The sequence below is a fragment of the Marmota monax genome, unplaced genomic scaffold, assembly GCF_021218885.2.
Source record: "Marmota monax isolate L192 unplaced genomic scaffold, Marmota_monax_Labrador192_F-V1.1 WCK01_AAM20220418_F8-fsc00001, whole genome shotgun sequence".
NCBI classification, from domain to species: Eukaryota; Metazoa; Chordata; class Mammalia; order Rodentia; family Sciuridae; genus Marmota; species Marmota monax.
This window is the reverse complement of record NW_026693777.1, coordinates 49,597,545-49,612,462: the sequence shown is the minus strand read 5'-3', so window position 1 is coordinate 49,612,462 and position 14,918 is coordinate 49,597,545. Positions and strand designations below refer to the sequence as shown.

Genomic DNA, 14,918 nt, shown 5'->3' with positions numbered 1-14,918 from the left:
AAGATTATATTTTGCCTTGTAAGAAAATGTCATATGGTCATCCAAAGTGGCTGTATTAGTTTGCATTCCTGTCAGCAACAAATGAATGAGAGTTCCTGTCACTGCACAGCCTCATCAGCATTTGGAATTTTCAGTGTTTTGGATTTTAGCCATTGTAATAGGTACATAGAGGGATCACACTGTTCTCTTAATTTTCAATTCCCTAGTGACATATGAGATTGATGATTTTTTTTCATATATTTTTCATCTATACCTTTTCTTTGGTGAGTCTGTTTGGATCTCTTCCTAATTTTTTAATCTGGTTATTTGTTTTCTTATTGTTGAGTTTTAAAAGTTCTTTGCATTTTTGGGCCAGGGCAGTGGTGCACCTGTAATCCCAGTGGCTCAGGAGGCTGAGGCATGTGGATCATACAGGAGGCTGAGGCAGGAGGACCATGAGTTCAAAGCTAGCCTCAGCAACAGAGAGACGTTAAGCAATTCAGCCAGTCCCTATCTCTGAATAAAATACAAAATAAGCCTGGGGAGGTGGCTCAGAGGTTGAGTGCCCCTGTGATCAATCCCTGGTAAACCCCGCCCCCCCCCCCAAAGAAAACAACAACAGCAACAACAACAAAACATATATAAATTTTGTAAAGAATTTAATACCTGTCTATGGCTTGTCTTTTCATTTTGTTATTTTTGGTTATTTTTAGCGCATGATTTTGTAAAATATGAGGGTTTTTTCCCCCTTCTTCAGGAATGCACACATTGTTAAAGAAGAAACATTTGAGTACTTGATATCAGTTTTCTAAAACTAGTCATATCACTAGTATGGCAATATGTAAATCAATGGATGTGTAACTGATGTGATTCTGCAATCTGTATATGGGGTAAAAATGGGAGCTCATAACCCACTTGAATCAAAGTGTGAAATATGATATATCAAGAACTATGTAATGTTTTGAACAGCCAACAATAAAAAATTAAAAAAAAATAAATAAAAAAAAATAAAACTAGTCATATAAAACTCTCATATTTTAAGCAATGTTAAGCTAAATTAATACTTATCTAGTAAGATACAAAATTAATTGAGGTAACTATAGAAGACAATTAAAAAGGCCTAAGAAGGGGCATCATTCAATACTATCTAAAAATCAGTATAAATAAGTTGAAGTTATTGGCTACTGTTTAAAAGAGCATTTAAAAATATGACAATTTTGAGGAGAAATTATAAACCTAATGTTTTGAGGATCAATTAATTTTCATAACTGTCATAAAATATTCTATATTCACAGTAGTTCTTACATGACTGTCCCTGGGACTTCAGCAGATTCTCAAAGCAATAAAAACTTGGGTAGAAAAAGGTCTGAGATTTCAGAAATGTTGACACTAGTATTCAGACAAATTAATAGTGCACATGCAGAGGTCTGGTTTGAAGTATGTGGACAACTAGCACCTACCTTTTCTCTGTGACTCTGGGGCTGTTGGAGAATCTATCCTACTAGTGCTACCCTGCCAGCTCCTTAGTGACCTGAAGGATATTACAGGGAACTCACTAGAGATTTGTTAGTGCACTTAAGAGAATAGTGGGTCACAAGTGTTGTTACATGTTTTACCTTACTGGAAGGTGCAGGTATTCATTTCTAAATCTAAAAGACACAATGAATGAATGGGTAGCTATAGCAAAGTATAATGGAGATCAGGCTTGAGAATCCCTGGAGAAGACCCGTTTGACTTCCTAAACAAAACATTACTTAGGTTGTTTCTTGTAAATGGCTCTGATAATCATAAATGAAACTTAAGTTGTCTTTCAACAATGTATAATAAAATCACTTTTAACCAATCTTCTGCCATCTGGTAATACCCAATCATTGAAAAAATGATTGAAAAAACTTTCTTGGGCTGGGGTTACAGTTAAGTGGGAAAGCACTTGTCTAGCAATGTGTGATATCCTGGGTCTGATTCCCAACACAGCAAAAAACAGAAATGACAAAAACTTTTTCTCATTTGTTTTATAAACCAGCCTGTGATGCTATGCCTCTGAGTTTCCTCTTACCATTTTCAGTTTGAGATCTCCCAGTTTGCAAACTGATTTCTGTTTGCATAATAAACTATTTTTTAAAATTTGATCTTGTTTTATTTGACAGGATAAATGAACAACTGAATAGAATAACTCCCTTTGTGTTTGAATACCTCAGAAAGTATGCTAAATGACTTAGGAACTATGCCATATGTTAACTCTTGATACTCAACATCATCCTTACACTTCCAAGCTTTCTCTCTTATGAGACCTTTCTCAAAATCTGTTATTAATTGTATTCCAACCTAAATTCTGCCAATGATAGATACTGTTGCAAAATTTGGGAGGAAGAAGAGAAGGAGAAACCAATAATCTCAGCAGGAGCCACAGGTAACTTTGTGGGTATCAGCAAATGGCAGATGGGACCATTCTGCCAGCCTTTTCTGGATATCAGGAGTCCTGAGACCTACCTTGCTGCTGCTGGTCACATGAATTGATGTTGCTGGTTCCTTGTGAGTCCTGTATTTTGTAAATTTTTAAAAATCAAGCAATAACTCCTAGACTGTGGTTCACCCAGTCTAATTGTTATAAAAATCTTTAAAACATTGTGCATTGAATCCTTTCTCACATAAAATGCATAAATGTTTGATTGAATTTAAGGGCAACCCCCATCTCTGACTACTTAAAAAGTTAGAAGTAAAAAAAAGAAAATATGTTATCAAGTTTGTTTCTATATGTATTATATGTATAGCATATACTTTCAACACTTTTTAACAGTTTGTGAATTGAAGTATATTGACATGAATTTCTTCAGTCTGTACTTCTGCAATATATTATGACAAAATAAATAACATTTTTATACTATTGAAAAACCACTACTTCCAAAATCTAGGCTGATAAGCAGCCATCAGGAATGGTGCAGTCCTTGCTGAAAAGGGCTGCAATAGTGCAAAAGGTTCACTTTTCTTGGAATTGAAATAACAAAACCTTTTTCTCATTTGTTTTTATAAACCAGCCTGTAATGCTATGCCTCTGATTTCCTCTTACCATTTTCAGTTTGAGATCTCCCAGTTTGCAAACTGATTTCTGTTTGCATAATAAACTATTTTTTTTTTGAATTGAAATAACAGAAATCCAACAGCATTGCCTAAAGGCAATGGGGGTCATTTTTCTTACCAAACATGAAGTTTGGTTATGGGCAGTCCAGGACTGATGCACTCTTTGATGTCATCAGTTTTTCAGTTTCTTACCTTCCTCTCTGTCATCCTTAGCTTGTTTGTCCTTATACTGGTTGACTCAAGGTTTCAAGATGTATTATCCATCTTTGGACCTCATAGGAAGCAGGCAGGCAGGCAAGGAACTTATACAGAGGGCTGGGGATGTGGCTCAAGTGGTAGCGTGCTTGCCTGGCATGCGTGGGGCGCTGGGTTCGATCCTCAGCACCACATAAAAATAAAATAAAGATGTTGTGTCCACCGAAAACAAAAAAATAAATATTAAAAAATTTTCTCTCTCTCTCCTATCTCTTAAAAAAAAAAGAACTTATTCAGAAAGCAAACACCTTCCAGAATCCCTAGTATAATACTCCTTAAAACTCATTAGATTTGTGTCTTGTGGTCACTACTGGTATTTCAGCTAGGCACATTTCTACCCTAAACAAAATTGTGGTTCTGTTAGTAAGGAAAATAAGAAAAATGGATATCAGACAAAAAAAAAATATTGTAGTGTTCTACAGCATAAAGCAAAGGAGCAAACAAAAACAAATGTAAATGATGTCTTCAGGACATTTTTCTTTTCTTTTTTTCTTGGTAGTAGGGATTGGGCACTTTACTACTGAGCTACATCCCAGTCCTTTTTACTTTTTATTTTGAGACAGGGCCTCAATAAGTTGCTTAGGCTGGGTTCGAACTTGTGATCCTCTTGCCTTAACCTCCCCAGTTACTGAACTTACAGGCATGCATCACTACACCTGACTTTTAAAAAGTAGTATTTGTTTGACATAGTATAGAAGAGACTTTTAAGCAAGTCAATCATTTCGATTAAAAATGATGGTCATCAGCATTAAGTTCAGCTGTGTATAATAGAAAAACCCTGCATCCAGAGCGAAAACCAGTTGGGGATAAAAATGTCAGGGTTGTTACTGTGGCTTCATGGATTCTATTTTCCTCTACCATCAGTAGCATAGCTTTCCATTACAAGTTTACTTCATGGTTCAACCTGGTTGCTGTTGCTTATAGACATCATTTCTCTACTCTAAGCTAACAGCAGGAGGAGGCAAAGGAGGAGAAGGAGTTGTTCTTAAAAGCTAAGTCAGTTTCTTTTAAGGAATCTCCTACATGGTCCTCACAACATTTCTGCTTATATCTTGTTGGCAAGAACAATTGTCACATGGGCAAGTGAAGGTAAGAAACATGGAGTTTAATAATATTCATCACCACTTATAAATTGGTTTCCAATCACCACATAAAATGGGGAAGACGGAGTGTGTCTGTTATTTTCTCTGTCATCATCATATAGGATTATTTTCAAATATGCAGAATGTATGTAGGTTAAACCCTATTAATTCATCACTTTAAGAAACCTATTTTTTCTCAAATATTATAATTGAAAATAGAGAATAATGTTGCTAAGATGTGTAATTATTTAGGTTAAAAACAATATTTGACATAAAGCAAAATCTTAATACTCTTTGAGTTGGGATACTAAACTGAAGATAGTTTAAAAATGCTGCTGCAATATCCATGACTTTGAACAGAAAATATTCAATTCAAGGATTACTAAGGAGGAGGGCAGTAGCTACATAGGAAGAGAAATAGAGCAGGGTTCTTAGAAATTTATTCTTCTAATCTGCCTGTTAATTGTGTTACTAAGGTGAGACTGAGAAAAAGGCAGGGTTTTTTAAGCTAGGAAATTAGAAAGTAGTTAAAAAATGGAGACTCAAATAAATATCTAGGAATTATGTAGTCCTTCATCTTCAAAGAAAAAAATATATACTATTATTGCTTACAAAAATCAAATGTGAATCTATTACTGGATAATGATGCGAGGATTATAAATCTGAAAACAAAGTAATAACCTAAAGAATTCAAGCAGTAACCTTGGGATCATCTGAAGTACTTGAATAATTGAAGTGAAAGTGGCTTTAGCCCAGATCATTCAGATGATTGTCTTAATTCTAAAATCATTTGGCTGATAGAGACCTTTCTTTAGGATGCATTTTTGGAATACTGAATGTTGAAAAAAAAAAACCTCCTAAATTAAGCAGTGTGGTGGTGGTGGGATGAGGAAAAGACAGAGAAAAGAGAGATTTGATTGTCAGAATAAGATAAGATTTTTCTATCTATTGTTGTTATTTTTTCAATAGCTAACATCCACATTTTCATCATAGAATAAATAAACTTCTTAGAAAAAAAGGAAATCCAAATGGAGTTCAATATACCCCATAGTATTTTTAAAAATTGTAAAGTCTTTTTAAAGCTTTAGGAGCCTTGCCACAAAACTGTTTGCCAACCTCCCCTATAGCTGAATGTGTCATGTGACTACATTCCAGTCCATCACTGGAAGTGCTATGTTTGACTTCTAAATAAGATGCTTTCTTCTTTTTTTTGGACAATTTCTGACCTACAATACAGACAAGGTGCCTGCATCTCCAGTAGCCATCTTGGATCATGGCACGAACTTAATAATGGGAGGTTTGCAAGAGAATGGTGGAAGAGGAAGAAAGTAGGAACCTGAGTCCATGATGACTATGGAGCTGTTATACCTTCCCTGGGGTGCTCCCTCTGCACTTCTTTTTTACTACAGAGAGTAATAAAGTGTATCTTGTTTAAGAAACTTTTGTTTCCAGTCACTGTTACTAGCAGGTGAACACATAAATCCTAAATGATGCATATATTAAGGTATGAACTGAAAAGATTTTGGAATTTTAGGGTTAAATTTCTTGATCAATGCCATGGTGTCTCTCTCTTTCCTTCCTTCCCTCCCTCTCTCATAAACACACATTCCAATTTGTAAGAAAGAAAACCAAATTGTTAGGTGACACTGTACCAGAATACATTTTGTGAAATTGTAAAGGAAAACAATTTTTAGTGGGAACTTCAGGAATAGGATCTGATGTTTAATTGTATTTTTTGGGGGGGTAGAGGGCAGGTACCTATCTATTGAGGAAATTAAGTGTTGCATATTAGTTTCTAGCTACAACTTCATCGATAATGTGTGTGTAATATTTTGCAAGGCACACAAACTGTATGTTTGTTCCTTTATGAAAGGAAATGTTTGGGAATGTCTTTGAACTTTTCAGTGGAAAAAGGTTATTTTAGTGTGAAATATAATTATAGTACTCAAGAGTTAGGAGTTAAGTTTAATGGGTTTTTCTCATACTTAGGGGGAAAAATCTATGACTATATTTTAAAATCTCACATGATAATTAGATTTGAGAGCCTATAAGTGCTTCACATATAATTTCCAACAGCATATAATAAACACATAACCCAAACCCCAAATGTCCATTATCAGCCAATGTAGTAGAAGATTTCTTACGAAAATTATGGATTCCTCCCATTGATCACCGCCCAGAGAATTAAAAAAAAAAAAAAAAAAAAAAGCAAACACCAAACCAAAAAACTACTTCAATCTTATTCTAAACTGAAAACTGAGTTCCAAAGATTTTTTTTTTTTTTTTTCTCACAAGAACAACCAATCCTCAAAGAAATTGAAAGCCATTCAATTTGGTGAATTGCAATCAGTCACCAATAATTACATATTGAATATCCACAGCGTGCCTGGGTATTGAAATGATAAGTGATTTATTTGCATCATTCAAAGGACTTCCAAAGGGGTCTGAAGATATGCAGATGTCTTTAGATATGGTAAGGTGTGTGCTTTTCTAATTAAACTTCCCCTACTGGAATGAATTGAATAATCTGGGTGTCAAGGTTCAGAGACTTCTAAATCGGTTTTGTAAGCGAAGACCCCATTGGGTGCCAGGTGATAAGGGGGATGGTGGTCAGAACTTACTTCCTTAGGGGCTTCGGGACTGGTCAATCCCTTCCTGCTAGTGCAGGGTCGAGGCAGCGAAGGCGTCCCAGACCCGGGTTCCAACCTCCTCTCTCATCCTCCCCTCCCCCACCGCACTCCCACCCCCCGCACCCAGCTCACACTATCTCCCAGTCGCCCAGCCTCGACCGGATCTCGCGAGATCCGGGCAACTGAGCGCTCGGGGCCTTTTCAAATCGGGATCCGTTACCGCTTCCCCGGCCGCCGCCATTGTCGCGTTCGGAGCCCCTCAGCGCAGGCGGCCGAGGCGGAGCCAGCGGCGGCGGGATGGCGGACGCTGACAAGCCCGAGGTGGTCGGGGCCGCTGGCGACGACAGCCCTCATCAGCTCCCCGCAGAGTCTCAGGGTGAACCGCGGCGAGAATCGCTCCCCCCGGAGCCGGAGAAGCAGCCTCCGCAGCACAGCAGTAGCTCCAATGGCGTTAAAATGTATTGTCTTTTCCTCCAGGGGCCGGGGCGAGGTGGGGGGCGGGGAGGCGGCCGGGGGGCCCGGAGCCGAACCGGGCCTGGATGGGGAACACCCGCTCTTCGGCCCGGGTCCGCCCCTGGGCGGTCGGCGGCGCGAGGAGCAGGTGCAGCGGGCCGCTCCTAGGCCCTTCGCTTCCTGCCAGGCCCCGCGGTTCGCGGCCCGGGAGTCGGGTTGGGGGCCGCGGCTCGCTCCCCTGCCGGGTTTGTTTGCCTTAACTTCGCCTGGAAAACCGTTGAGCAAAGCTCGGTGACCGCCATGGGTTTGCAGGAAAATGGTCCCCCTATTAAAGGCCAGTAGTTAGTGTTCATCACTAGGGAGTATCTAGGGATGACATCATCGGACATTTCCTCTTAACCACATACGACAAATTTAAAAGGAATATCTCCTCTCTCCGGCCCCATCCCGAGTTTTTCAAGTGTACTGATTGTCGTTGTTTTCAGAAGTGTATATTCATTTCTGAAATGTTTTGTACCGAGAGTAAGTTTAATAATGTGTAGTTATTGACTCCATTGTGTTAACATGGAGTTGACTCGAGGTGCTGTAAAGGGGAAATGTGCTTCCCTGCCCACCTGGTGATGTTTGTCAGTTGGGCAGGCTATTTGAAAAAAACTCAGTGTTTGGTGGCCTTAATTTTGGTAAATAAACAATGGTAAAATAAGATTTTTTTTTTAATTGAAGAAAACCCACTACTATAAGGTTGAGTCTATCATTAGTATCTGTAAAGAATTGAGTTGACTCAACTCCACCACAGTTTCAGTTTATAAGAATGATACAGAGGCATGTTATGCTCACCTCTTGTCATGTGGGGTGATATGAAGTCAAGCATTTATTTTCATATGCCTAGCTCTTTAAATCTGAAGTTGTAAGTACGTTAATAATTTAATGAAAACGCCCTTTTCCTTCTCTCAGTTCTGCCTTAGAGTAGAAAGCAGTAAACATAAGCTCATGCTAAAACAGGAAAGGTAAATTCTGACTTTTTTCTTTTGTATGAAAATGTTTGAAACAGTATGATCCTACCTGGACCAATCTGTGTTGGGGTTGATTGCAGATTAGATGGGATAGGTTTCTCCAGCTTCATTATTACAGCCTGGCTCTTAAGTGGGTTTGAATAGGCAGTATCTTCTAGACAGAATAGAGATGGCAGGTGTAAGAGATTGCAACTCTTGAATTTGTTTCTGCAAAGAAAGAGGGCAGGAACCTTGAGATATCAAGAAGTGAGTGAATCTCTTTCTCCATGTCTGCCTAAGTGTGGACTGTCAGGTGCTTGCATTAAAAATAGAATTGAAAAACAATAAACAGTAAACTTAACAAGTTGGCACCCAATATTTTTGGGTTCTGCCTTCATACATTTAACCAATGGTGAATTGAAAATGTTACTCTCCTCCACAGAAATGTTGTATCTGTATTGAACATATAACTTTTCTGGACATTATTCTTTGGACATTATTCCCTGAACAGTATACATCCTATACAACTGTTTACATTATATTAGGTATTTTAAGTAATCTAGAGATGATTTAAAGTATATGGGAGGTTTGTATAACTTACATACAATACAGTGTCATTTTATATAAGAGACTTGAGCAGCTCTGGACTTTTTAATCTCTTGGGGTAGAGTCAGGTCCTAGATCCAGGCCCACTTGGATACTGATGAATGACAGCTTAACATGGGTGTGCCACCCTTTTCTTTTTTTAAAAAAAAAAAACAAAACCCTTGAATTACAGAGAGTAGCACTAAAAATAGAATTGAAAAAAATCTTACACTTGGGTAAGATTAGTGTAGTGTTGGTACCAGTGAAGCTGACTTCTAAATCTCCATTAGATAAAGAACTCTAATCCTTTTTAAAGTCTATTGAAGGGTAGGAAAAAAGAGGGGAGAGGTGGGAAAAAGAAGCTTTTTCTAATTTAGGAAGAGAAAAAAAATAAGATAAAGTACAGGAAGTACAGGCCAATTTGTTCTATTTCTTTATTTTGTGGTGTTGGGAATTGAACTCAGAGCTCTCAACATGTTAGACAAGTTCTCTTCTACCAAGCCACATCCCCAACACACTCTAAGGGATTTCTTGCAGTGTCTATTCCATAAGAAGGTATGATGGTCCAGCATGAATCATTCACACTTAACAACCAGAGATCTCAATCTCTGAACCAGTAGGATTTGTTAACAACCCACTACCATGTTTTTAATGATAGAATTTCTTATGTTGTTGATAAAAATGACCAATATTGCCTTATAATATATTTGTTTAGAAATGAGAGTGCTATTTGTCATCAGGATTTAAATGACTTTTGCTTCAGTTAATTCATGGTCATTGAGGGTAGAGACTATGTATTATATACCTATGTACCTCAAAATCTTACATTTGGAAAGTTCCAGTGAATATTTGTTGAAGAAATGCAGAAATGAACCTTTACGATCATGGAACTCATAGAGAGGATTTAAATGGCATGTTTACATCTTTAAAGAAGAATTTGAAGTTATGTTTCCCTAGATTTATTCTTTTCCTTTATGCCAAATGATACAAGCTTTTCTTTTCTTAAAAGTGAATGCAAGGAAAACACTGATATTGTTAACATTGATTGTTATAACTCTTTATTATATATATATTATTAATAAAACGAAGTATATGGAGATTTGAGAGTTACATTAAAGAACTTATAAAATATTAGGCATTAGGGCAAAGTGAAGTGTTTGCCAGTAGAATAACAATTTTTATCATATTAGGATTAAAGATTAGAACTGGGATTAGTTTTTTCTACCTTTATTTAAATATAATTGAAAAAATAAAAATTGTATTTAATGATGTTTTGATATACTATGAATACATTGTAAAATGGTTACCACAAATTAACATATCCATTACCTCATAGTTAGCATTGTGTGTGTGTGTGGGGGGGGGGAGTAAGAACACTTATAATCTACTCAGCAAATTTCAAGTGTATAGCAAATATATTATTATTAGCTATTATCACTCTATACTAGGTCTCCAGAATTTATCTATTTATCTTATAACTGAAAGTTTGTATCCTTAGACCAACATGTCTTATTTTCACCCATCCCCTGATGTCTGGAAACCATCCCTTTACTCTCTATTTCTATGAGTTAAGATTTTTAGATTGCACATATAAGTGATGGTCATGCAGTATTTGTCTTTCTGTGTCTGGCTTAATATCATTTAGCATAATGTCCTCCAGGACATAATATTCATCTAGGTTGTTGCCAGTGACAAAATTTTCTTTTTAAAGCCTGAATAATTCATTTGTGTGTGTATATGTGTGTGTTTACACACATATTCTTTAGCCATTCATTCATTAGAAACACAACACTTTGGGCTGGGGATGTGGCTCAAGTGGTAGCGCATTCGCCTGGCATGCGTGTGGCCCGGGTTCGATCCTCAGCACCGCATACAAACAAGGATGTTGTGTCCGCCGATAACTAAAAAATAGATATTGAAATTCTCTCTCTCTTTGTCTCTCCCTCTCTTAAAAAAAAAAAAGAAAGAAAGAAACACAACACTTAGGTTGTTTCCAAATCTGGCTATTGTGAAATAGTGTAGTGAGCATGAAAGTGCAGATAACTCTTCAAGACAGTGTTTTTTTTTTTTTTTTTTTCTGTGTATGGGGTTACTGGGTATTGAACTTAGGGGGACACAACCACTGTGCTACATCCCCAGCCCTATTTTGTATTTTATGTAGAGACAGGGTCTTACTGAGTTGCTTAGCGCCTTGCTGTTGCTAAGACTGGCTTTGAACTCTTGTTTCAGCCTCCTGAGCCTCTGGGATTACAGGTGGGTGCCATCTAAGGCTAAGACAGTGATTTTTATTTTCTTTGGATAAATACTCTGACGTGTATGTAATTGCTAGGTCATCTGATAGTTTTATTGCTTACTTTCTGAGAAACTTTCATACCGTTTTTTCCATAATGATTGTACCAGTACACATTCCCACCAGTAGTGTATAACTTTCTCTCTTCCCATCCTTGCCAGTATGCATCATCTTTTGACATCTTGATAATAGTCTTCCTAACAGGTTATGTGATGCCTCATTGTGGTTTTGAATTGTATTCCCCTGATCATTAGTGTTGTTGAGCACCTTTTCATATACCTTTTAGCCATTTGCATGTCATCTTTGGAAGATTAATCTGTTTAGGTTCTTTATCCACTTTTTAATTAGGTTGTTTTTTGATGTTTATTTTTTGCTATTGAGTTGTATGAGCTCCTTATATTTTTGATACTGCTCTTTAATAAATGGTTTGTGAATACCTTCTCCCATTCAGTAGATTGCCTTTTTGTTTTGTTGATTGTTTCCTTTGCTGGTCAGAAACTTTTTTGTTTGATGTAGTCCACTTGTTTATTTTTGCCTTTATTGCCTGGACTTTTGGTGTCATACCCAGAAAAGTCATTGTTAAGGCCAGTGTTATGGAGTGTTTTTCCCCTCTGTATTTTCTTGAGTTACATGGTTTCAGCTGTTATGTTTAAGTTTTCAATCTAGTTGGTTTGATGATTTTCATGTATGTTGTAAGATAAGGATTCAGTTCCATTTTATTGAATACGGATATCCTCTTTTCTCAGCACTATTTATCGAAGAGACTCTCTTTTCCTCAGTGTCAAGTATTAGTTGACTATATGTTTGCATGTATTTCTGAGCTTTCTATAATCTTCCATTGATTTGTATGTATGTTTTTATGTCAGTATCTTATTGTTTTGATTACTCTGGCTTCATAATATAATTTAAATTAGGAAGTGTGATGTCTCCAGCTTTGTTGTTGTTCAAGATTGCTTTAGCTACTTAGGATCTTTTGTAGTTCCATATACATTTGAGATTTTTTTTCTGTTTCGGTGAAAAATAGCATTGGAATTTTAATAGGATTGCATTGAATTGATAGGTCATTTTGGATAATATGGACATTTATAACATCAGTTCTTCTGGTCCATGAACACAGAGTATCTAACCATTTATTGGTGTTGTCTTCAGTTTCTTTCATCATTGTTTTATAGTTTTCAGTGTGTTTCATTGCCTTGTTTAAATTTATTCCTAGGTGGTTTTTTGTTTTTGTTTTTCAGTGCTATTATAAATGGGATGTGGTGTTAATTTTTTGATAGTTTATTGTTGATGTATAGAGAGGCACATTCATTTTGGTATGTCGGTCTTGTACCCTATAATTTTACTGAATTACTTTTGGTGGACTCCTATTAATACATATTAATTGTACAAGTTAATTGGTTTCACTGTGACATTTCCATACATGAATGCATCATGCATTTATATGTCCACCCTCCCTTTTCCCCTGATTCCCTAACTGGTCCCTTTCCCATTGCCTAATAGTTTCTCTTCTACTTTTAGCATCTTTTTTCTTTTCTTTTTTCGAGGGCCACTGGGGATTGAACTCAGGGGCACACAACCACTGAGCCACATTCCCAGCCTATTTTGTTATTTTATGTAGAGACAGGGTTTCACTGAGTTGCTTAGCACCTCGCTGTTGCTGAGGCTGGCTTTGAACTCGGAATCTTCCTGTCTCAGCCACCTGATCACTGGGATTACGGGTGTACCCCACTATGCCTAGCTCTTTTTTCTTTCTTTTTGGTGGACTCTATAATGGTTTTTTGTATATAAGATCACATTATTAGCAAACAGATAATTTTGGTTTTTACTTTCCAATTTGGATGCCTTTTGTTTTTCTTGCCTAATTGCTCTGGCCAGGACTTTTAATAATAAAAAGTTGAATAGTAGTGGTGAGAGCAGGCATCTTTTTCCTATTCCTGGTTTTAGAGGAAAGTTTGAAATTTGTAAAGTTCTTTTCCCAGATCTATTGAGGTGACCATTTGTTTTTTTTTTACCTTCACTTTGTTAATGTGTTATACCATGCTTACTGATTTGCATATGTTTATCCAGCCTTACATCCTTCTAATGTGCTGTTGAATTCAGTTTGCTAGCATTTTGTTCAGGATTTTTGCACCTGTGTTCATCAGGGATATTGGCCTATAATTCTCTTTGTCTGACTTTGGTATCAGAGTAATGTTGGCCTTATAAAATGATTTGAAAGAGTTCTCTCATTCTGGTTTTTTGAAATAGTTTTTTTTAGTGTTTGGTAGAATTTTCCCATGAAGCTCTCAGGTCCTAGACTTTTCACTGATGGGAGATTTTGAGTACAGATTCAGTCTCCTAGTCTTCCTTCTTTTTATTGGTGGGTTGGGATGTCTGTTTCTTTAAGATTTGTTTTTGGTAAGTTGTCTGTTTCTAGGAATTTATTCATTCTAGATTTGCTCATGTATAATTGGTCATAATAGGTTTGTATTGTCCTTTGTAGTTCTATGTGGTCAGTTGTAATTTCTCTTCTGTTTGATGTTGATTCTTCTCTTTTTTCCTTAGTGTCTGACTTAATATTTGTCAATTTGTCTTTTTTTAAAAAATAACTTTTAGTTTTGTTGATCTTCTATTTTTCTAGTATATTTATTTATGCTTTGATGTTTGTTATTTCCTTCCTTTTATTAACTCTGTGGTTAGTTAATTTTTAATTCCTTAAGGTGTTAAGTTAGATTGTTTTGAGATCTTTCATTTTTTCTGTGTATAGGCTTTTATCACTATGAATTTCCCTCTGGTGTTTGTCCTAGAACTGGGATTAATTCTGGATCTCATTATAGCATTATGCTTTTAAAATCACATATTAATACTATGTTTCTTCATTCAGTGTTAGATGTTAATTTTTTTCAGAAATTTGTTATTTGGGAAGGAATAATTTAGTCTTAAGAGCAGATAAATTTTTGTTTATTCTGGAGTCTTTTAATTATATTAAGAAGGAGGGGCTTGCAAAAGTGAATAGCTTGAGAATTAGAACATGGAATTCTGGAAATATTCTGGTAGCATCATTTCACTTTTTTTTTAACTGTCTTTCTATAGTGTATTTATGGCATAAAATTCAGGACTGATATAATTATGACTTAATTTCTTAATCAAATTGTCCCTCTAGCCCCTAAACTAGTATGCCTTCCATAGATAATTTATGTGTTGCAGATGAACAGCTTAGTGGTATTTTAAAGATGCTACAAATTGGGGGAAAATTACCGAAATTGCTCTCTTTGGCCATCCTTTAAGTAAATATTTTAAAGAAGAGATATAATATTACTACTTTTAAAATGGAATTGTTAGATTATTGTAAGCAAATGTTTACCACATTCATTAACCTCCACCTAGAACAGAACATTATATATCAGAACTTCATGCATTTTCACAATTGATTTCCTTCAGGAAGAAAATAGGGGGAGGGATATTTATCTAGAGATTTTATGGATAGCTGCTCTCCTGAACAGAAATTTAATTATTTTAAAAACATACATTGAATTCAGCCTAAGCCTGTTGTGTAATTGGTCCTTTGGGGGATTAAAATGAAGGGGTTGTTGTT

The 14,918-nt window shown here is 36.3% G+C and overlaps 1 protein-coding gene across 2 annotated transcripts in view; it reads left to right on the top strand.

The window, feature by feature from the left end:
• Positions 1-7,199: 7,199 nt before the first annotated feature.
• The window catches only part of Myef2 (myelin expression factor 2), a 43,713-nt gene continuing 35,994 nt past the window's right edge, over positions 7,200-14,918 (top strand). The window contains exon 1 of one of the 2 annotated variants that reach the window (XM_046461056.2): positions 7,200-7,482. In XM_046461056.2, coding sequence (XP_046317012.1) covers positions 7,322-7,482 — 161 coding nt within the window. In that variant the 5' untranslated portion in view covers positions 7,200-7,321. The remainder of the gene's footprint in view (positions 7,483-14,918) is intronic. The other variant, XM_046461058.2, reaches the window with a different exon arrangement.